At 42.8% G+C, this 22,716-nt stretch overlaps 1 protein-coding gene across 1 annotated transcript in view; it reads left to right on the top strand.

Moving 5' to 3' along the window:
- RAB5C (RAB5C, member RAS oncogene family) overlaps positions 1-22,716 on the top strand; it is a 148,488-nt gene that overhangs the window by 41,153 nt on the left and 84,619 nt on the right. The window contains exon 2 of the mRNA XM_069237679.1: positions 16,255-16,528. Within this exon, the coding sequence (XP_069093780.1) occupies positions 16,363-16,528 (166 nt within the window). The 5' untranslated portion in view covers positions 16,255-16,362. The remainder of the gene's footprint in view (positions 1-16,254; positions 16,529-22,716) is intronic.

Raw genomic sequence — 22,716 nt, 5'->3', positions numbered from 1 at the left:
TTGGATGAAGCGAACCTGCTGCCTTTATGCCACAGTATCTCTCTGCAGCCTTCTATGCTGTATCACATACCATCATGATCAGAAGATTGCATGAGAGAGAGAGACCCATTCCGAAGCCTTTCTGACTGAACAAAAGTCATTCCTCTTGCACCATTCATATCCAGTGCTGTTCTCATGCCTTGTGAGGTGTCACAGGTATCCTCTCTAACCCCATATTTGTTTAATATCTGTATGGCACCTGTTGGTGGTGGCGTGCTCTGTTTTTGAAGTCTTATGCCCAAGATACATAGTGATATCCATTGCTGGTGACAGAGTCCACGAGAAGTAAATTCTGCGAGTATCAAGCTCTGGCCCCTTGGAAGAGACAGATTTGTCTTGAACTAAAAAGGTGATAAGACCAAGATTGCACTGTTTAGCATACCAGGATACATCAAGTCTGATGAATGGTGGCTGAGCAAGCTTAGCCTTGCCCCCAACACTGGAAAGTGTCTAGAAACCTGGGCATTCTAATTGACCGTTTTCTTAGCATGAAAGAACATGTTAGCTGTTGGTGGCTCCTTGCTACAGTGTCCTATGTATGGTTTGCAGGATTTTCAATTCGATATCCCTTCACTGTAGGAAAACAAATTCCCCAGTATCAATAACTAACAGATTATATTATGGCAGTGTTTTGTATGCTGGCATTGACTATCTGCTGACTCTTCTTCAAGCCAGTCAGAACACCACCACCAGATTGGTGTGCCATCTACCTCCGAGATCCGCATTAATTCCCTTTCTGAAATGTCTTATTTGGCTGCCAGTTCTGAAGTGCATCATCTTTAAATTCTTGTCACGTGTATAGAGCTCTCTAAACCAGAGGCCTCTGCCACCTTTGTAGCAGAACCAACACCTGTAAAGTAACTAGGGCCATTAGGTCTCTCTCGCATGACATATATTCCGGGACAGGAGATAGTACTTTCACTTACTTGTCAGTTTTGCACTACAACAATGTTCCTGCTAATATATGTTTATTCTAACTTTATGAATTCCAATTACTGCTTAAAATGTTGTTGTTTACAATTAGCGTGCAACATACCTCTTTTCTTCATTCTTTACTGTGTGCATTTTACTTTATCATTGAACTGGGATACCCCTTAAAGTGAGCAGGCGCGGTATAAGCTCTCTTAAAATAACAATCAATGTAAAAGGTTTCTGGCTGCCATGCAAAGGCTAGAAGGTTTTTGTGCCAGTTACTGGCATTGTGGCTTCCCCAATACTCAGTGGCTTGGGATGAATAGAGAATATTAAGCATTTGGATTTACAGTGCTTCCATTCTGCACACTAAAACTTCCTGATTCTGGGTGGTACCTTTGCTACTTAGTCTACAGTGGTGTCTTATCGCAAGCTAGCAAATTGGCTTTGCAAGCAAAAAGCTCACTGACATTTGGTATGTTTAGTATCGCATGAAATCTAACTAGCCCTTTAAGCCTTCTGGCGTTAATGCGTAATAGTCCTGCTTTTGAAAAAATCAGTGTCTCAAATTTTTACAGAACTGGATGAAACCCTCTACCCTTCAGCTTCATAGTCGATTAAAAAAATGTTTACACTTTTACCTTTTCACTTCCACCTCTTTATCACCCCTTCAGCCACACAAATTTCCTGCAGTTTTATACCATTGATTTACTTATGTCTGACACAGAACTCTGAACAGAAAGTGGTGATCGCCCATCTCCCTAAAATTTCAAACAAGTGGAAATTGTCTGGCAGTAAAGAGGTAAAGCCTACATTGATAACAGGAGCAAGATGGCCCTTGGAGTTGAATTCATGGTGTATACGCAATGGTGTGGCACACAGTTCCAAGATTCTAATCCCACATGGATGTGGGTTCGACAGACTTTCCTCTTTCCAGTGCATGTAGAATGAGTGCCTTTTTTGATTTAAAAAAAAAAAAAAAGCAACATTGTTGGCATTTCAACTGCTGGCTACAGACAGTTGTGCAGGTTGCACACTTAATTCCTGAAGGCCGAGCGGAGCCTTTCCTGATAGGATAATAATCACACTTCTTGATTACAACACACAAAGCAACAGAACTATTATTATTCTCTCTAGTAAAAACGGTTGGTAATGTTTCAATCCCACCTAGTAGGAAAAGGGCAGTTTGCATGGTTACTCCCGTTTTTTTCTAGATTTCTTTTTGCCGTTTTTTTTCCTCTGCACACTGGCAACCACGCCCCATTGCTTACTCCCTGATCTCTAAAACATGTTAAACTTGGCCACACTCCGGATGAGTTATGAGTAAAAATTTCTGTAAAAGTAATGCTCTGCACAGCATTATGGGGCAAGTTCCGTGCCACAAATATTTTAATATGTTGATATGACTGTAATGCTTAGAACAGCCTCTAGAGGACACCACAATGGAAATAGCATTTGTAAGAAACATGGTCATGTAACTATATAGTTAGCACACTAGAGGGCATAACCACACAAAAATAAAATGGCAATAAATAATGCAGAGCAGCCATATATGCAGCCCCAACAGGACTTAGTGCATTACATAATTTCAGGGGTAGCAGACCTATAGCAATGAGATTACAAACAAGGCCTTTAAAACATAAGTTATTCCCAGCTGGAAAACAAAATGTACAGGCATGAGAATGCTTAAAAAGACACTGAATGGTGGGAAGTGTTATTATTTTGGGGTCCCCACTAATCTAGTGTGGGGACCCAGAGAGACCGAGTGTGCTCTGCTGTGTTGAACGTTTTGGTGGTGGTCTCATTGTCCTAGGACCACCACAGGCTGTGTTATGGGCAAAAATGTTTTGAAAAAGAATGCTTGCAAAGCATCATGGGTTGCGTTTTCACAAGTACAGTGAATATTGTAGTATCTGCTCTCCCGCTATGCCGGGAAATTCGCTATCGCTTTTAGGCTTTCTGTTTTATGTAATGCATTTACCAATTTCAAGTGTTTTAATTGCAGTGCCACAAGAAATTACTCTGATTAGGTAACTGAACAATATGACCAGCGCTTCAATACCGCTGATCGAGTTCACGCTGAGCACCAAGGCCGCCATGCAGCACGAAGGGGAGAGACAAAAAAAAATAGTTTGCCAATGGTGAACTATATCGACAGTCATGCAATTATCCATGTAACGGGGGCAGTCTGCAAGGTGTGACAAAAACAGACTTAAGGCGGTATAAACGTAAAGCAAATATCTACGATATCAAGTGATTTTTGAAGGCAAGCCCACAACAAGTGCAAGTGAAAGTGATGGGCATGGGTAAATACTTACAACATGTTAAAGCGTTTGCGAGCTAGACCTAATGATTCCATTACTTGTAATAGTAATTTAAAATCCAACTTAATCATCAAGTTGGATTCAAAATTACTATTTTAAAAATGACACTTTTAGAAAGTTGTCATTTTCCTGCATATGTTTTTCTGCCAGACTTGTCTCACCTGACTGATGGCCTCCAGTGGTAAAATGTGTTTTACTTCCTGGCAGTCAACAAAGTGTTGGAACAGGTTTCTCCCTGACAGGGAGGCCATCCGGGCAATTTCCAGGAACTTAATTACCTTCATAGAGTGCCTACCCTGCATGACAGCCAGTCTTCAGTCACTATAGGCGAGGAGCAGCCCCCAGAACTGGTTTTGAGTGACCAGTATTATCCTAGCCACACCTGTGGGTGGGCACAGGAAGCTCTGCACAGGGGAAGAAGGGCTCTGCAAGTTGGTTTTAGGTAGAGAGGGACATTGTGGTATAGTTAACAGTAAAAGACACAGGAAGTGTTGCAAAAGTGGACAGGGTGACCCAGTTGGTAATGGAGTGTTTAGAAGATTTCTCCACCCACAGTCAGCCACTGGGCACAAATGTGGCACCCCCAGTACTCTAGTCGGAACACCTTTCTACCTGTGGTAGACAGGACCGTGCCCATAAGTAGACCCACAAGGGCTGGACTTGCTCCCACTTGTACCCAGGACTGCGTAATGGACTCCAAGGGTCGGTTGGCTAACCTGTAGGACACAAAAGCTCAGACAATCTCTCTTTCTGGAAGAGCCCAGCTGACTAGTTCCAACTGGATCTGCCGTGGACCCTGCTGGTGGCTTCTACTGGAGTGAGTCCCGACTCCAAAGTGGTGCCCCTAAGGTCATTGAGCCCTTTGATAAGTGGCTGTGTAGCCCTCCTGCCTAATCCTAAAAGCTGGGAGTTAAAAACATTTTTAGCAGTATTTGCCTGGAGATCCGACAAAAGACTGGAACCAACCTGCCAAATCAGTCAAATGAAGGTGCATTGCCGCTGGGCCAAAGATTCAGGTTGCTCCTGCCTTGAGGTTTTCCACAGCAGCAATTCCTTTTCAGCATAAGATTGTGAAGATGATGTCTGGCATTAGGGAGACCTATTCGACTACAACTTCAGCCTTGCCCTCCTGGAGGATCCAGAGTTCCAAAAAAGTTACTGAGTCCAAAGGTAGAAATTTTCACTGGGAAAAGGTGCCAAAAGTACCCAGTTGGTGAGGGACCTTCCTTGGGTGCAAATTTTGGATTTCTCCTGCTCTGAGATTTGCTGCCAAAAGTCAACTACATCACAGGGACTTCATCCAACAGTCAGCTGACCTCCTGAAACCTATTTTGATCACAGCCTGCTGACTTGCCCTGTTGAGGATTTATTCATTCCTTTCAGAGCCTAAGTCAGAAGGAAACACTTTAATCTGGCGCAAGCCTGGTCTCTCTATCCAACCCGTGCTTCATCACAGTTGACTTAATACCTCACCCTTGTCCCGATCTATTGCGACCAGTTGCATGCAGTTAAATCTAAATGGCCTCAGGGGATCATTTTACAACAAAAAACTATAATTAAATATTTATACATTTAGAGATGCACAACACCTGAACAAAGTTCACAGGAATCCATCCCCACTCAGCACTCTTCAGAAATGTTCCTTGTATTAAAAGTGGATTACACATTTCTGTCTCAGCGAATCAGTGAATGTAATTATGTACAACTAACATGATTGATAGATGTGTGTTTCTTGTTCCTAGAACCACTTGTTAATCCCTTACTTCAATACAGACCAATTGATCGTAATTGCATTGCTGGTACACCTGTTTATTGTTCTTTTCTCTGCATTAATCCTCACTATCTGCCATTGGATTAAATCCTGTGGGTGTTTTTTTTTTTGTTTTTTTTGATTAAGGAGCTGTAGATCTCTAGATGCATAAATATTTAACTACAATATTTTGTTATAAATGATCCCTGTGCTGACCGTTTCCTTTAGTTTTATACTACTATCCAAGTTCATAGTGGGTTATTGGGTCACCCTTCTCTTTTCTTACAGTTGCAACCAGTTGGCGTTAGCACTTTTTGGCACTGTTTTTATCTAAAACTTTGAAAATTAATTTATCCGGATCTCCTTATTGGATTTTTGCTGTTCTGGTGTCACTTTGTTCATAAAAATATTCGCTATTTTAAAATTAAAAAAGTTAGATTTTTATTGTTGTTTTTAAATTTTTAACTGATTTAGTACTTCTAAATGCTTTTCACATTTTCTTAAGGCTGTCTGTTCTGTGCCATTGCTACCAGAGGCAGACATCTGGTTTAAAATACTGATTCTAACAAGAATAGTAGCATTGCTCTTGGCTGCCTACCATTCACCCCAACTAATAATCAATTTTTTCACAAACTGGTTAATGCATTTTTTTTTTTTTTTTAAACAAAATCACTTTGTCTCATTAGCAGTCCAAGTAATTATTTTATGTTTGTGGTCTTTGGCTTTGCTACCCCTTAGATTTTAGGTTGTACCCAATTTATTTATTTAGAATAAAGGATGCACACCTTTTATATGTCGAGCGCACAAGCGCTTTGACCTGTTGAAAGTATTGTGGGCTTTTAACCACGCCCACCTCACACCCATCACTTTCTCGTTTGTGGTCTTGCCTTTCTAAAATCATTTGATATCAATGGTAATTGCTTTGTTTGTTCCGCCTTGGGGCGGTTTTGTTAACGCCTTGCAGACTGACCATGTTATATGGGTAATTTCACCATTGCTGATATAATTCATCATGGGTTAACTTTCTTTTGTCTCTCCCCTTCGTGCTTCATGGCAGCCATAGCTCTCACAGCACAAACTCAGACGGTATTGGAGCGCTGGTCACATTGTTCACACTGTTACCTAATCACTCGTTTCTTTTTTTGTTGTCACCTTCACACTCCATAGCTTTCTCAAAACACTTATAATTGATGAGTGCTTTACTAACAAAACATAAAAATCTGCAACGGGCCCTCCCGGCACAGCGGGCAAACCAATGCTACAATATTCACTGCACTTCGGTAAAGGTGCCCCATACTGCTTTGCAAGCATTCTTTCTCAAAACATTTTTGTACTTAACTCAGCCTGTGGCGGTCCAAACACAATGGGCCACCACCGAAACATTCAGAATGACGCACTTTCTGTTTAGGTCATCCTTGGGTCCCCAATCTAGGTTCGTGGGGAACCCAAAATAACCCTTCCTACCATTCAGTCCTTTTTTAAGCTTTCTTATGGCTGGAACTTTTGTTTTAGAGGTTGAAGTAGTTTGTGTTCTAAGGGCCTTAGTACTGCAGTAAGCCTGCTAGGCCTGAAGATGTGTAAGGCGCTACGCTTTCTTTTGCAAAATATTTTTGCTCATAACTCAGCCGGTGGTGGTCCTGGGACAATGGGACCACCTTCAAAACATTCGCCACAACCTGCTTTCTGTCTAGATCATCTATGGGCCCCACACTGTTAGTCGGGAAACTAAAATGATCACCCCTCCCTCCATTTAATTTTTTTTAACCTCTCATGGTTGGAACAGCTGAGAGTAGTTTGTTTTTTAAGGGTCTTGTTTGTAATATCATTTCAGAAGGCCTGCTAGCTCTGAAAATGTGTAATGCACTATGTCCCTAGGGGCTGAGTATATTGTTACATTGCAGTACTTCCTGACATTTTGTTTTCGTGTGGTTATGCCCTATGGGGTTAACTATATGGTAAAATGACTGTTTCTTATGAATGCTATTTTCATTGTGGTGTTCTCTAGTAGCTGTTCTGAGCATTACAGTCTAATGTCAAACTTTTATTTCTGATTAAGGTTTTTATTAGGTTTATATGATAATTGTACATGCTTTATTAATCTCGCCTCATTGCATTGATGACCATGATTCAGGCCAACTTAACATCCTTACGTTTTGACTGTTTAAACACTCTTGATATGTTTGGGTGACCCTTCTAGTTTATTTCTTTCGTTACTCCTCTGTGGCTGTCTTGTGTCTTGTTTTGGGAATAGACCACCGAACAACTTTGATGGTGGGGTGGTGAAGGGGTATTCTATTGAAATTAGCATAGCAGATTTAAATTAGGATGGTAAATGGCAATATTTTCATTTTTGGCTGCAGCTAGAGGAAGAAGGTAAATGAAAGTGCTTTAGTTATATGCAGGACCACAGGAATTATGTGGCAGAAAAAGACCAAATTATGAGACACTTGACCAATTTATGTGGCAAAAAAGTCCAGTTATGAATTTACAACGCCAGTAGCTCTAACTCAGGCAAACACGAGACCCATTGCATTGCAAAATTGTTTTTATTTTATTGATCATGCATATGACTTCTATTCAAACACTACGAACAATTTTCTGAAGACCTTGTATGTACATGTCTAGGATTCTGATGATTAACAGCACAGCAACACCGTTACTCACAGAGATCTGAAATAGGAAATGAGAAGTAGGAGGAAAAGCTGTTTTTTTTGCTTTAAAATGTCTATTTTTGCCCCATCCAGGAGAGCAAACGTTTGAAGAAATGGATGAGCGTAACAGTCATTTATTGTGCGAAGAAAAGGCTCAGCTTGAAAATCCTCATTATGCCATTCTCGGAAACTTGTTAAAACTAAGAATTTTGTTTGTCTAAATTTAAATAAGTCTTGTGCATAATCCCACAGCAGAGACAACTTTTGAATTAAGTTCGGTTTTAACAGATACTGGGGTAGGTGGAATAGCTTAAATGTTGCCAGGGATTCTAAAGGCTCTTTTGGTGAAACTGGATTGGGAGGATAATAATGTAATTGCGGCTCTTTTAAATGTTCCAACTACACTTCTATATTATGCGTGATCTGCATGAAACACTTTTCAAAGAAATTCTAGCAGCAATTTCATGTGCCCATATTTTTTATTTTTTATTTTTATTTTTATTTTTTTTTATGGACCTTGTATAGAAATATATGCCAGTTACACCTCTACTATTTTCTTGTAGTACTTGAACATTTTACCAACCATGCAATTCTGTGGAGATACTTTACAAGTAGAATAGCACCCTTGCTGACCAATGAACTGCCTATCGAAAAGATGAGATGCAGTGTGGCCTATTTTAAGTGGTCGGTAGGTAGGCCTATAAAGTGATTTAACTCTCAAACAACTAAATGCTAATAGTATTATATATGTACTCCATGAAAAACAGATCTTTTTTGTCTTCCGAACTAGAGATGTGTAAGCAAAAGTCTCTTTGTGGTAGTCTAAACCCCATTTCTGTGGTGTTCACAATCGCAACCCCCCTCCCCAACTCCCTTTTTATTGTAATAGTTAGTTCATACTATATTTTCTCTGAGGGTTCACAGTGTAAAACTGCTTCCTACAGTATTTCTCATCTCACATTTTATAACATTTTGTTCCTGTATTGGTTGGGGTTTTTACCATGAAAACACCCTTCCACGTATTTGGCATGGGATCAGATACCATCAAGAAATAACTGAAGACGGAAAAGTGCAGTTTTCATAATTGCTAGGGTAGAAGGCTGAACCAGCCTGTGGCAATGTTTGCACGAAAGCTCCTTGAGGTCTGGCTGATTTTCATTTCTGGTTTGTTCGGACCGCTCATGTTTCAGTTTTATCCTTTGACCATTGTTAGAATGAGGAAATAATCCTCTGTTTGGCACCAGGTAGTAACGGCACAGTGTTCGTCTTAGCTGGGAAACAACCATTCATGAGTAGGCAGCCTTTTCCTTTTTAAAGTTGCTGCTGTGGATTAGCGGTTTACTCCCAGGAAGTTAAAGGGGTGGAATTGCTTTAGCCTGACGCCCAGGCCATATTGAGGCCAAAGCCAAAAGGTTTATGTTGTTTTGCTCACAAAATAGAGTAGGCTCAACACCCTGCTGTAACAAACGTCCAGACTGCCTGCCTAGAGAGCCCCGCGGTATGGTTGCAGGAGAAAGTAGCGTCTGCTGCTAAGGCAGGTCATGCATTCATGTGTATAAGATGTTGGATATAGTATGGTTCAGTAATGCACAACATGTACTGTTAGAGTGAGTGCTGTAATAAATACAGTGAGCTGTAGGGCTCAACTTGCATCCGCAATAGTTCCAATATAAAAATGGATGCACGTTTTCACGTTTATCAATTCGTGGCTATTTATACTGATTACAGAATGCTGCTTTTATTTTATTCAAATATTCCCATAAGGATGAAGCAAAATTGGTGAATTCATATTTCAGCAAACCTTGTACCCAAAGAAACCAATCTGAGTGACTTGGAAAACAAAATCTGGATGACTGTTGCAGACAGCTTTGCTAATCTGTTAAATGTGCTTGCGCTCAAAATAAAATGCACTCAAAAATATTTGCCACTCGAAAAACAGGTCAGATGCTGTTTACTAAACTGCAGTGCATTTTTAGAGATGGTTTAAAATTTTGCTAACGCATCATTTAATAAAACAGATTTTACTTATGTTCATATTTTAAAATCCCAATAATGATGGAGCATAAGGGTAAAAACTGACATGGGATCAATTTTTTTACCCCTCATTTTAGTCATTACAGAAATTTGATTATTATTTTGAGTGGATCTCGACCCACCTCGAAGAATAATTGCAGATTTTTTGAAGGACCATTTACCCTCACAGTCATTAAGTTAATCTAACCTCAACCCCCAGTACAGAGTAGGAAGGCTTAATTTACAGCAGTGCCTAAAGTATCTATGTAGTACCAAAGCAGTAGTCAAACTGCAAAATAATACAAATCTCAAACCAGATTAGAAAAATAGAGTAACAGTTATTGAACAAAAATCTCTGTAAGTGGAACTAGAGACATGGGTTTTTAAATTTTAAGTGGAAATGGTGCCAAAAAGCATAAAGAGCCAATGACGTGGTCATTGGTCGTGGTAGACTGAGAACAAATTGAGGATGACCACAAGAGACCATCTGGGTTAGTCTTGTTAGTCTTGGTCAAAGATTGTACTTTCTAACTTAGTTATTTAAAGTCACAATCCACTATAGGATTTCCTCCTCCCCCCCCCCCCCCCTCACTGAAGAACCTCATGGGAGGCACTTAGTAGACTCGCAAGGTTCCAGGCAGAGGCCAACAGCATGGTACAGTCTTGCTCCAGTTGCCTCTGGTCTGGGTATGCTTCCAGGAAAAAGCCTTTTGTAGCTCGTTGTATTGTAGCTTGAGCAGGAGATCAACCTTGCAACCTTGGAGCTCCACTTCTTTCCTATCTGTGATGCATTCTACACAACTGCAGATCCGTGGGCAAACATGCCACTGAAGGAGCCAAAATGATTGTAACACAAGAAATGGACATTCCTAATGGAAATATGACTTTGTGACCCCACCCCACGTCCAACTCCCAGGAATCTCAATGTAATATCTTGACTGATGGACAAAAAGGAAGGCTGGGATAAAAATCCTTCAGATCAACACCTTTAAGCCTGAAAACTACTCCACTTTTGAATATCGAAGGGTAGACTTCACATCAAGGGACTAACCTCAACTGATATCCATGTCATCTACCAGCTGCTGGGGTACCAACAACTTTCTCTGAACAACTACCAGTCCGCCTAGCACAGCAATCCCTCCTTGACACCAATAATGTATACCCTGGAGACTTCAGCTTACATTGGCTAATACAAAACCTAAAAGAATTCCTCAAACAATTGATAAAAGCAATACTGAAACTTACTCGTGGCCAAAGCTGACTCAGTGTCACTGAACTCTGTCATGCCAGTTGAATAATCAGACACTAAATCGCTCTCCTCCAACTAACTGCAGGGAACCTAAAACACAAAAATCAGTCCTACAGAACCAAATGTTGGGTAAGAAACACAAAACAAAATGCCTTGAATGAACTGGAGGGCAAAATCAATGCTCTCAAACAGCCACCAGAAAGGCATCACTCAGTTTGTGACCTAATACAGACTACAACACCATGATGTTGAGTATACTCAACCAAGATGCCCATTCAGCTTAAATTATTCAGAAGCAACCCATCAGAATACTGGTTCAAAAAGGAGCTCAACAAAGAGAGGAGAGAGCTCAGAATAGCAGAGTAAAGACCACACAACTCTCCAGTGTCACATCTCACCCTCCTACACATCCTTCAGATCAAAGCTGGACAAGCCAGAAAGCGCCCCACATAACTCTGCAACATCCGGAAAAAAACATAACCACCCTATAGAATGCTGAGAGGAAAATGCAAAATTTGTCTGAGACAAGATTACAAAGATCACACTCTTGCTGAACACATGAAATTCTCATGTGGCTATTTATTTTTGAGTGAAAAAACAATTTTTGCATGTGGAAGCCAAACTTACATGTGCAATCCCTTACGTTTGGTTTGTGACAAGATTTAGCAGAACTTACCTAATTATAACACAAATGACCAGTCATTGCTATAGTACTTTTGTACATGCTCGCAATCCTATTAAAATAAGGGAAATGTGGCACAGTAAGATGAAGTGATCTTCCCAGCAGTTAAGTGGAGCAGGTCAAAATGGGGGTCCAGTGTGGGGCTCAAGTAGAATATGGTTTTCATTACAGTAACGTTTGTGAAAGTGAATGCATTCTTAAAGATAGTTTTGTCAGATTAATTTACAAGAAGTTTCCTCTGAAACTAATGTAAGAAAACCAGCAGTGGTATATTGTGAACTCTGCTTAAATCTGAAGAGCAGCATAACGAATGTGGTAGCATATTCAGAGCCCTAGTATGATCAGAAAGCTAGCTTAATCAGGGCATACTCATAAGCAGAGCCTTTGCATACTCAAAGTCTGTGAATAATCAGTCATTTAAAATGTTTACTTTTTAGTATTTTCAGAGGCTTGTATAATCAGAAAGGTATATGATCACAGCCTTGCTGGAATCCAAAGCTTGACCCAATATATCCCCTACACATAACCAAAGAGGCTTTTATCGTAGCTCTGATATCAGGAGAAAGAAAAACTGCATGGTTCCTTGAGCAGTTTTTTTTTTTTTCCACACACCTGTATTTGTTTCTTTTTTTACATCGTAGCCTAGTCATGTAGATATCTCCCCTTTTTAGGGTCGAGCCTGCATAGCATGCGCTAGCTGTAGTAGTTAGAAAAGGGCTCGGAGCCCTGCACATGTCACGTAAGTGTCTTTCATTGGTTCGTGGGCTTGCCTTTTAAAATCTGATTGCTTTCATTAGTTGAAGGCATGCATATGTCATGTCTTTTCAGGTGGTTAGCCCTCCTCGAGCGCAGCAACCAAGTACTGAAAACATACGAGGCTCGCTGTTTTCCATCTGTTTTGAGGACGACTACTTTTTTTTTTTTTTTTTTTTTTAGCGCGATCTAGCTTGCTGAAGTCGAGCGCTTTGCATGACATCGACCCTGAGACCGTTTCTATTTCCATTTTTTAGCAGCGCGATCACGCTCGTTTTTTCTATCCATTTAATGAGGCAAGAAATGTACGGGTGGGAGTTTACAACTGCTAATAGCTCTAACTCTGAGAAATGCGAGACCGTTGCATTGCAAATGTTTGTTAGCTGTTGCTCCTGCATGCGCCATGTGATTGATGAACTGATGATCTTTTGTAGGAAGATTAGCAATGCCTCAATGTGATTGACCAGGAACTTCAACAAAAGGAATCATTATAGGAGGGCTCTTTATGTCAGACTGAAGTAGCAACTGCTCTTATGTGAGGACACATGCCTACAAACAGTGCCAGGAGATGAATCGGTTTTTATTATCTGTAGTGCATGTTTTACTGAGACGTCTAATGTTCTTCCAAAAGCTTATTTAATTACTACTCTGTACGTAATACTTCTTCATGTGTCAGACTGTTAGAAAGCTGTGAAGTTAGAATGAATAACGTGTTTATTGAGAGGGGTGTATTTACTCTGAAACATAAGGGAAGCTTCTCACATCATTCACTACAAAAGTTGAGCACTGGCAGAAACAAATCAAGTTGTTTAGATAAAAACAGTGGTGGAGGCTGTTGCATACTGTCTTGTTATCTTCTCTTGCTTTCACAGCTAAAAGTTCCACTTCAGAACAAATGCACATGGGCTCTAATGCACCCCCTTGCATTATCCGCACAATCGCCCATTAACGCGAAGGTTGTGACGCTTAGAGGTCTGAGACCCCAGCGACTGGCCACAGCTGACTCAAAGTGGCAGCTCAGAAGACCCACCACCACCAGGCATAATATGTTCCCTCAAAATCCCACCTGCAGAGTAAATCATAATATTCCCATATCCCCCTGCTCACACACCACACCTAATCATGGGTCTAGGCCATGCCCACAGCTTTCTCTCCCACGAAACCCTTAACTCCTGGCCAAACACAAAAGAACAGATAATATCTGCTCCAAAGCGCTGGGAGTCAAAGCCAGTGATGAGCAAGCACTATACGAAAACTGAATAACATAACCATAACATGTTAGCAACTTGGCTTAATCCTTTGCAAAGGACTCGAACAGAGCTCCCCGCACACGAAATTTCTGGAGCTCTCGAAGTCCCTGGTACGAATTATTTCAAAGGAACTTGATAGCTCTGGTGTTAATTGCCATCGCCATGCATTTAGAGGTCGTGTTCCTGACGCACTGCCAGCCTTGGCATGCATTGTCTGTGTATGCAGTAACAGCCTGTCACCTGTGCGCTGTAGATAAAGCAAAATGTCCCGTCAACAAAGATAAGGGTCAGCTCGGACGGTCGTCGCCGGTCGACAGGAGCGGCTACTCGGAAAATGATCTTCTGAACGAATCTTGGAGTTTATTGCCTGACGTCAGTCTGGCACCCGGGTAAAGAATGCCACTGCAAATCTGCCCCCCGCGTCTACAAAGCTGTACTGTGGCAGGAAAGTGTTGTTCTCATCACCTCCTTTTTAGTTACATAACTGACAGTTTCTCTGAAAACGGAAGTATATACCTTTCAGATTTGACACGGTCTCGTCTCTGTCATCGTAATTTCTTACTTTTAGTAACTTTTTCGCAGTATAGCATTTGCATCTTGATTCTTCTCATTGTAAACCCGTTTAGGATTTGTGCATGGTTGTGCTTGCATTTTTAGGTCTGGGGTTAGCCAAGACATTTTGATTTTATCAAACAAATAGGTATACTTGTAAGGGGCGTTCAGCGAGCCCTCTTACTCGTGTGGTCTTTTATAGTATTATTCACATTTTTCTAACACCCAGTACCCCATGGGTCAGTGGGGCAACCCACTATAGCCACTGGCTAGCTGCACTCTGAATGATGATATTCTGCCTTTTCACAAGGAGAACATCCGGACACCACTAGTTCACTTACGGACTGCTATGGCAAAGTTTGATTCTCAATAAAAATAAATAAAAACTAAAAATATATATAATATATATATATATATATATATATATATATATATATTATTTTTGGTTTTCGGCAATATTTTTTTAGGTTGATGGGAGGGCCCAGCATTTTCTCTGCAATAAAGTTTTGCAAACACAATGGCGCAAAAGCAGAACCAACATTGACAAAATCTAAAAGGCTGGCGGCCAGTGCATGACCTGTTGGCTTTGCCAATGCTTATTTTTAGTGCAGTGCATTTTCTGTGCCTGAAATGAGAAATGTAAATTAAATAGACATCTTTTGAGACAGATGCCTGCTTTTGTGGCCCATCGTAAGCCTTGGAATCTATCGAAACACAGGCAGCCAAGGTATGTTTCAGTGAAGTAAGTCAGTGTTTTCGTGTGCAGTCAAGGGTGAATCCACAGTTTTCTTAATTTGACACACTAGTGAGGAAAGTTGCATTACTTGGGTTCATGTAGTTGTGTAATAGTGCCTGTGCACCGCCCTTCGTTTGTGGACCCCAGGCATCCATTGATGCCACATTCTCCTTAAGGTTATTTTCTCTAGTACAGTGGTTCCCAACCTGTGGTATGGGAAAACTGGGGGTCCGCGAAGCCTTCTCAGGGTCCGAAATGCTTAGAAATTTAAATAGCCGATTAATTAGGTCCCCAGCTTTCAGTAATGATTCAGTGGGGCTCCCTGGGTTCCAGTAATGATAAAGTGGGGATCCACAAAAGTCAAAAGGTTGGGAACTACTGCTCTAGTAGTCAGGGCGGGACCCTGAATAGCAGGGTTGATTAGGAGATTGCTTGCTGGAGATTAGGGCTGTCTCACCTTCTCTTCCTACATCATCACCCAGATACTTGCATTTTATTTTGAGATTTGCAGTTGCGTTATGTTGTTCCTTTTGCTCAGCTATGTTTAAAGCTTATTACACTGAAGACGGTAAAGCCTCCATAAATTCACAGCTGAGTTACTTACTGCCCAGTAATTTGTTTTCACTCATTTTGTTTGGCTGGATGGCTCATGCACTAAATAATCGTTTAATCTGCAGGGCAGTTGGTTTTTCCCATGACTGATTTCAAGATGACACAAATAATCTTGCTTCTGGTCCTATTTAAATTGATTTTAGGAATACAACTCGTTCCTACTCTGTGAGTTGACCCTTGTTCAAAAGACTTTTCCTCCTCCACCACCAGTGGTGCTCAATACTCATGATGTGCTATGTATATACTTGTGAATGCTGATTACATCTATTGGTTTTAATAATAATAATAATAATAGTTCAGGAGAGCAGTTTTCAGTCGTCCCTTCATCCACTGGTCTTTTGTGGTGTCATTCCCGTTTTGCTACCCAAAAACAGTGTGCAAGGTCGGTCGGCCTCAGCCATTGAGTTACCTGATTGAGTCACATAATTCTACCAGTACACATCTGCACAATAAGTAGTCCCCTTTAGTGTCAGGGACTGTTATTGCATTGTTAATTTCGCATAAGAAAATATACAGTTAGGCCTTTAGATGATGCTTGTTTTCATTTAATTTAATTCCTTCATACAAAAGCTATTCCCTCACAAAGCATTGTCAAATGAAAAGATCAGCCACAAGCACCTTTGCCAGTGCTTGTTTTTCTGCATGCGAGTGCTAGTAAATCGGGTCTCATATCCATTATTCGTCAAAGTATTAAACTAAGTAATGTGTGCGTTTTTTTCCCCCCCTGACAGTTTTAAACAAGATCTCCACCTGCCGCAGTGGGGTTTGGCCCGAAGTGTGGTGTTCCACTTGTGCCTGGTGTGTTTTTCCTCCTGGAAAGTACTGCAAGCTAACAAACTATGGCGGCTCGGAGCAGTACCGCTCGACCGAATGGACCTGCTGCTGCAAGCAAGATTTGCCAATTTAAACTTGTGCTCCTGGGGGAGTCTGCCGTGGGGAAGTCCAGTCTGGTCCTGCGCTTTGTGAAAGGCCAGTTTCACGAGTACCAGGAGAGTACGATAGGAGGTGAGCTTCCTATGCATTTTATTTAAGTAGTCTTATTAAATTATTGGTAAACGTGCAATGCAAAACATTCCCCTAATGAGCATTTCATAGTGCTGGACAACTGGAAGGGCAAAAGAGACGAGGGTGGGATCAGAAACGTTTCCCCTCGGAGATACCACTGGAGTTCCTTCATTAGAGTGTCCTTTTGACCGTAGATGATTATACAGATAGTATTATACAAACAGAGATCACAGCACACAGTATACAATGTAAGACAGATGAGTCAAAACAACATAGTCATTGAAGGATAGAAATTAATAGAACAATCGAGCACATCAGTGTTCATATCTTGTCTCCATAGAAGAGTTCATTTATTCTGAACGAGCTGGTGTTCCATATAACAGGGAATAATTTTTCTATAACAAAAAACAGCCAACACGTGTTTCGTCACACCAGTGACTTTTTCAAGGCCGAAAATGACGGGAAGGTTCCATACCCGTAAAGTCAGATGCGTCTCAGCGATAGTAAAACGTCAGAGTCACAGATAAATAGTCTCATATATAGTCCAAAGGTCATGCGAAGCAGTCCATCAAAAAAGAACCCTGGTAAGTCCAACACGTATGTGTCGTAAGTCAAGAAACTACAGTCCGGCCGTGTGACGGCGTCTTTGTATCTGTGTCTCTGACGTTTTACTATCGCTGAGACGCATCTGACTTTACGGGTATGGAACCTTCCCGTCATTTTCGGCCTTGAAAAAGTCACTGATGTGACGAAACACGTGTTGGCTGTTTTTTGTTATAGAAAAATTATTCCCTGTTATATGGAACACCACCTCGTTCAGAATAAATAAACTCTTCTATGGAGACAAGATATGAACACCGATGTGCTCGATTGTTCTATTCATTTCTATCCTTCAATGACTATGTTGTTTTGACTCTCATCTGTCTTACATTGTATACTGTGTGCTGTGATCTCTGTTTGTATAATACTATGTGTGTGATTTGATCACACATTATTGTTGCCCAAGGGTAGTAGGGCATATGATCACGTGCACCATTTCCTGCTCATCAGACTATACAACATTTATGTACGAATCCTTCTGAGTGCGGCCATCTCTCACCCTTACTACCCGATATAGCTATCTACTGATTATACAGATAGGTTAACCGCAGAGCCATCTGGAATGTGAACCCATCCAGTGTGAAGTATACCTGCTGAGATGACTGGGGTCCCATCAGTGTCTAATCGAACTGCTGAAGTACGTAAAGGGTGAGGCCTGTCAATGTGTGACAAAGGAGAACAGTTTTCAGCTTCTGAATATGAGGTGGTCCTGTTGCCACCGTCTACGGGACAGTCTGATCAAGGGTTTTGGCCTACAGGAAGATAGGATTTTACCACTAGATTGTACTGGAGTGATCATGTAGTTCGTAGGCGACAGGTATTTAGTTTATGATGAATCGTTTTCGGTTGTGTTAACCAGTAAAGCATTTGGTTGAGAGTAACTGAATTATTTGTTTGTGTTTTTATATAGCACAAACTAGACATTTTACATTGATAGCTTTATCATGTCGATGCATACAATCCGAAAACTAGTTTTCCCTTCTCCTGGTTAACTTTCTCGCCTCAAACCTAATGGGTGATGTAAGACAGTTCTGTGAATTTGATGAATATCGTAACAAGGGTTTACTGTTCACTAATTGTTCTTACAATATGTGATTAATTGAGGTCACTTATTAGCTTCATGCCAGAGGTTCACAGGATTAGAGCTCATTGGATAATTACCTGGTCCTGCTTTTTTTCTTGTTGTTCGCAACATCAGTTTTGATTTTTTGTTGCGACCATGCAGATTGTCTAATTAGAGAGCAGACTGCCTAATCTAGTGAGCAGACTGCAATTACTTGTACATCATGCAAGATTTATTAGGAGAGAGACTTTTTTTTTTTTTTTTTTTTTTTTAAAGAGCCTTGCTACACCCTTGCCACATTACTCCTGGTCTAGACCCGAATAACTCTAAGGCAGTGGTTCCCACCCTTTTGACTTCTGTGGACACCCCCCCTCCCAACACTGAATAATTATTGGAATCCGGGGAGCCCCTCCCCCCAAGTAAAGCTGGGGACCTAATTTGTTAATGATATTACATTTTCTCAGTAGTCATGGACCCCCTGATTAGGCTTTGTAGACCCCCAGGATTCCCCGGACCACAGGTTGGGAACCACCTGCTCAAAGGCATGTGGCATCCTGATCTTTATCTTGCAGCATCGTTTCAGCAGTTTCTCCATGTGTAGCAGAGGCTGGCTCATTTGTTGAAGGCTTGTTTTGACATTTTTCTTTTTCAGTTTTTGTGTGTTTGGTGGGTGCCTTATCAAACTGAAATGTGCTTTCCCACATGAGCTGAGAAGCATCTGAGTCTTATCGGATTTGCGTATCCTTTATGAGCTCTCAAGCAGGTGGCTGCAGCATTTTTTTTTTGTACTTCTTATCTGCAGCCAGAACCCTCCACCAGACTATCTTCCCCAGTCGAGGTGATATTATTACCTGGCGGGATGGGGCAGGAAATTACACACTTTAATCTTAGGGATGATGACCAACTGGGGACACTTTTCTCTCTGCTCCTTCCTTCTTTTTTTTTTTTGTGTGTGAAAGCTTCACTTTTGAAACAAATCTTTCAAGCAGCAGCATTGTGATCTAATGGCAGATTTTACAGGCACCTTATGATTGCTTTGTGAGCAGTGCTTGAAAATGACTGGAAACTTTTTTTTTTTAATAAAGATGCTTTATTGTTTTCCAAAAGGAGATTTACAAAAACATTGCCAAGCCAAGTGATACACATTATTGCATAGCGCCCTACTGTGCGCATAAAACTTATTTCTGATCGAATAGGATCACTTGAGATGGGTAAACCAATACGGAAGAAACGAACCCAAAGGAAAATGTGTGAGTTGAATAAAGGGAAAAGAGTGAAAAGGGTGAAAAGTGTCTCCTGTCCACGGGTGGTTCGTGTTGTGGGTTGTAAATTTTGGAGGCATTTTTGGCGCCTTGCGGCCAGTTTCGATCGTGGATGTGCCCTCTGTTAGTCGACCCCACTCAGTTATGCGGGGTAGGGCTCCCCTGGATCCAGAACGAGATTGAACAGGAGGACCAGGTCCGCAAGTATTTGGGTCCGTCAATGGAATTGGTTTTTGAATGTAAGTGTAAATTGGAATCCCATGTAACCTAGTCCTCTCCCAAGGCCTCCCAACCTCCCCAAATCTTATTGTATTTGCCCGGGCACCCCCTGGCCTCGTACACCACTCTCTTGTTGTGCACACCAGTCCATCCCCCGTTTCCATTTATTTAGGGACGGTGCTCCCTCTGTCATCCATTTGGTCATGATATCCCTTTTGGCAACCAGACATGCTATTCCCACAAAGGATCTATTCATTCTTCCCAAATCTGTGTCTCCCGCCACCCCCAGTAGAAACAGGAGCAGTTCGGGGGGTAGGTATGTTTGCAGGGCCCCAGAGATTTGTGCTGCAATCTTTTTCCAGTATTCCTCTATGATCGGGCATAACCATGTCATGTGGTAGAAATCTGCTCCCGGCTGGGAGCATCTGGGGCAGGCAGCTGTGGAGCGGAGACCCGCCTCGCATAGTCTCTTGGGTGTCATGTATACGGCGTGTAAAAAGTAGGATTGTATCAAACGGAGCCTGAAGGATATAGTTGGGGTACCAGGGGCTGCCAGGGCATCATTCCAGTCCCCTTCTTCTATTCTACCCACCCACCCCACTTGTTGCGAAGTCTGGTCATAGGACTAAGGGTTTTGGAGATCAGTGAGCAGTATATTTGTGAGATTCCTCCCTTGCCCAGGTTGCCCATCAGTACTTTGGCCTCCATTGGTGAATGGTCTGGCGTGGGCGTGTCAGTACGCATGTGTGTCATTAGAGCATGACGGATCTGAAGGTATCTATAGAACTGCGACTTGTTCATGGAGAAGGTGCTCTGGAGGCCCTCCAAGGATTTCATGTGTGAGCCCTCCCAGACATCTCCAAGTGTGGAGATTCCGATTTCGGCCCATTTCCGGAATCCCTGCAGTCTCCTGACCTCAGTCAGGAGACTACCGTGCCACAATGGGGTTTGACCGGTGATTCGTTTCCACCAACCGGTAATCCTCTGGGCCTCTCTCCTTCCCAGGAGCGTCACCTTGGTCACCTCCGGGGTGCAGTTGGGAATTGGACATCCGTAAAGGGCGTTGAATACTCCCGCGTATTGCAGCGTGCCGAGCTCAAGTCTATAGGCCGGATCCGACCAGCCTCCACTAACCCAGTCGTTCACCACAATGAGTTGCGTCGCAAGGTGGTAGTAGTATAAGTTTGACATCGCGAGACCCCCCTCACACAAGCCACGTTGGCATGTAGCGAGTGCCAGTCGCGGGCGGGCGTTTTTCCATCAAAATTGGAGGATCATTGAATCCAGGTTTTTAAACCATTTCTTGGGATTCGGAATGGAAAATTCTGCAGCAGATGGAGAAATTTGGGGAGGACCATCATTTTTAAGAGAGCGACTCGCCCAAGTAAGTTAATGGGCAAGGTTTGCCAACGCAGTAGGTCTGTCTTGGCTTTAGCTACGAGCGGTGCCACATTGAGTTCCCACGCTAACTCCGGTACAAGGGAGACTGAGATCCCCAGGTATTTAATACTGTTTCGCCGAATGGGGATGGTTTGCTGCCAATCTATGCAATCCCTCGCCGGGTGTAACGGAACAAGTAGGGACTTACGGTGATTCAGAGTGAGGCCGGATGCTTCAGAGAAAAGATCAAGCAACTGCAGAATACGCGGACCGTTTGTGGCTGGGTTCGCGACATATACGAGAACGTCGTCCGCGTAGAGGGCTACGCGGTCTTCAGAGCCAGAGGGCCAGGACCATCCCTCAATCAGAGGGTCCTCTCTGAGCAGTTTGGCGAGTGGTTCTATCACTAGCACGAAAAGGAGTGGGGACAGGGGGCAACCCTGGCGCGTGCCTCTTCCTATGTGAAAAGAGTCCGATACCGTTCCATTCACCTGTACTCTGGCCGTCTGCTGTGAGTACAAGAGTTTCACGAGTCTCCTAAATCTGGTGCCAATCCCGTTGCCCTTCAGTACCTGATGTAGGTATGACCAATCCACTGTGTCAAACGCCTTCTCGAAATCGAGGAGGAGAAGAGCTTTCGGTGAGTCTGCTAGGATATCACGGTGCGCCAGGGCCAGGTGCAGGCGTCTAATGCAGTGCCTGGTGCTCCTGGTTGGCATGAAGCCGAATTGGTCCGGGTGGATCAGCGCTGAGAGGGCAGGTTTTAGCCTTGCTGCGAGGATCGAACAGAGTATCTTAACTTCAACGTTTAAAAGGGAGATAGGGCGATAGTCCGCACAGTTCCGTGATGGTGGCTGGGTTTTAGGAATCACGGTAATTGTGGCTTGGTCGATACCTAGTGGAAAATGGCCCCTGCTCTCGGCCTCCTCATACATGCTAAGGAGGTGTTGCCCCACTGCGTCACCGCAGCTTTTATATAACTCGACTGGTAAGCCGTCTGGGCCGGGGGTCTTACCCGAAGCTAGTGCGGTTATTGCGGCTGTCACTTCCTCCAGGGTTAGTGGCTCGTCGAGCGCATCCTTGACTGTGGATGACACCTTGGGAAGGGTGATTTCGTCGAGGAGGGGAGAGTCCCTCTCTGTTTGTGTCCGTGGGTGCTCCTTGTGCAGGCGCTCGTAGTAAACAGCGAAGCTCTGTGCAATGTCCCTAGGGGCTCTGGAGAGCCCTCCGGACCCGTCCGAGATCTCGGGTATAATTCTGTTAGCCATAGGACATGTGGCCAGCCAGTGCAGGAGTTTCCCACTCTTGTCGTCCCCCCCCCCCCCCCCCCCCCATCCATATACTCGGGCGGTGGAGGCCCTCCACATGAGCTTGGCTGATTCTAGGGTGAGGGCCTTGACCTCTTCGCGCATTTTCAGGAGCTGGTGAAGGCCCTGGGCCGAAGGAGAGGCCAGATGCCTGCGTTCGTGGTGTGGTGTCTGCGATTCTAGTTCGGCTATTTGGGAGATATGAGCTCGTTCCCTCACTCGGATGAGGTGTTTGGCGTGGCCTCTAATTGTTGCCTTGCATGCTGCCCAGACCGTGCCCGGCGACTGCACTGAGCCTACATTATCTTCAAAGTACTGTATCAATCGGGTTCTCACTGCCTCTTTATAATCCTCCTC

Source organism: Pleurodeles waltl, chromosome 6 (genome assembly GCF_031143425.1).
Source record: "Pleurodeles waltl isolate 20211129_DDA chromosome 6, aPleWal1.hap1.20221129, whole genome shotgun sequence".
Taxonomy (NCBI): Eukaryota; Metazoa; Chordata; class Amphibia; order Caudata; family Salamandridae; genus Pleurodeles; species Pleurodeles waltl.
The sequence above is the reverse complement of the archived record's forward strand: the minus strand, read 5'-3'. Positions and strand labels throughout refer to the sequence as shown.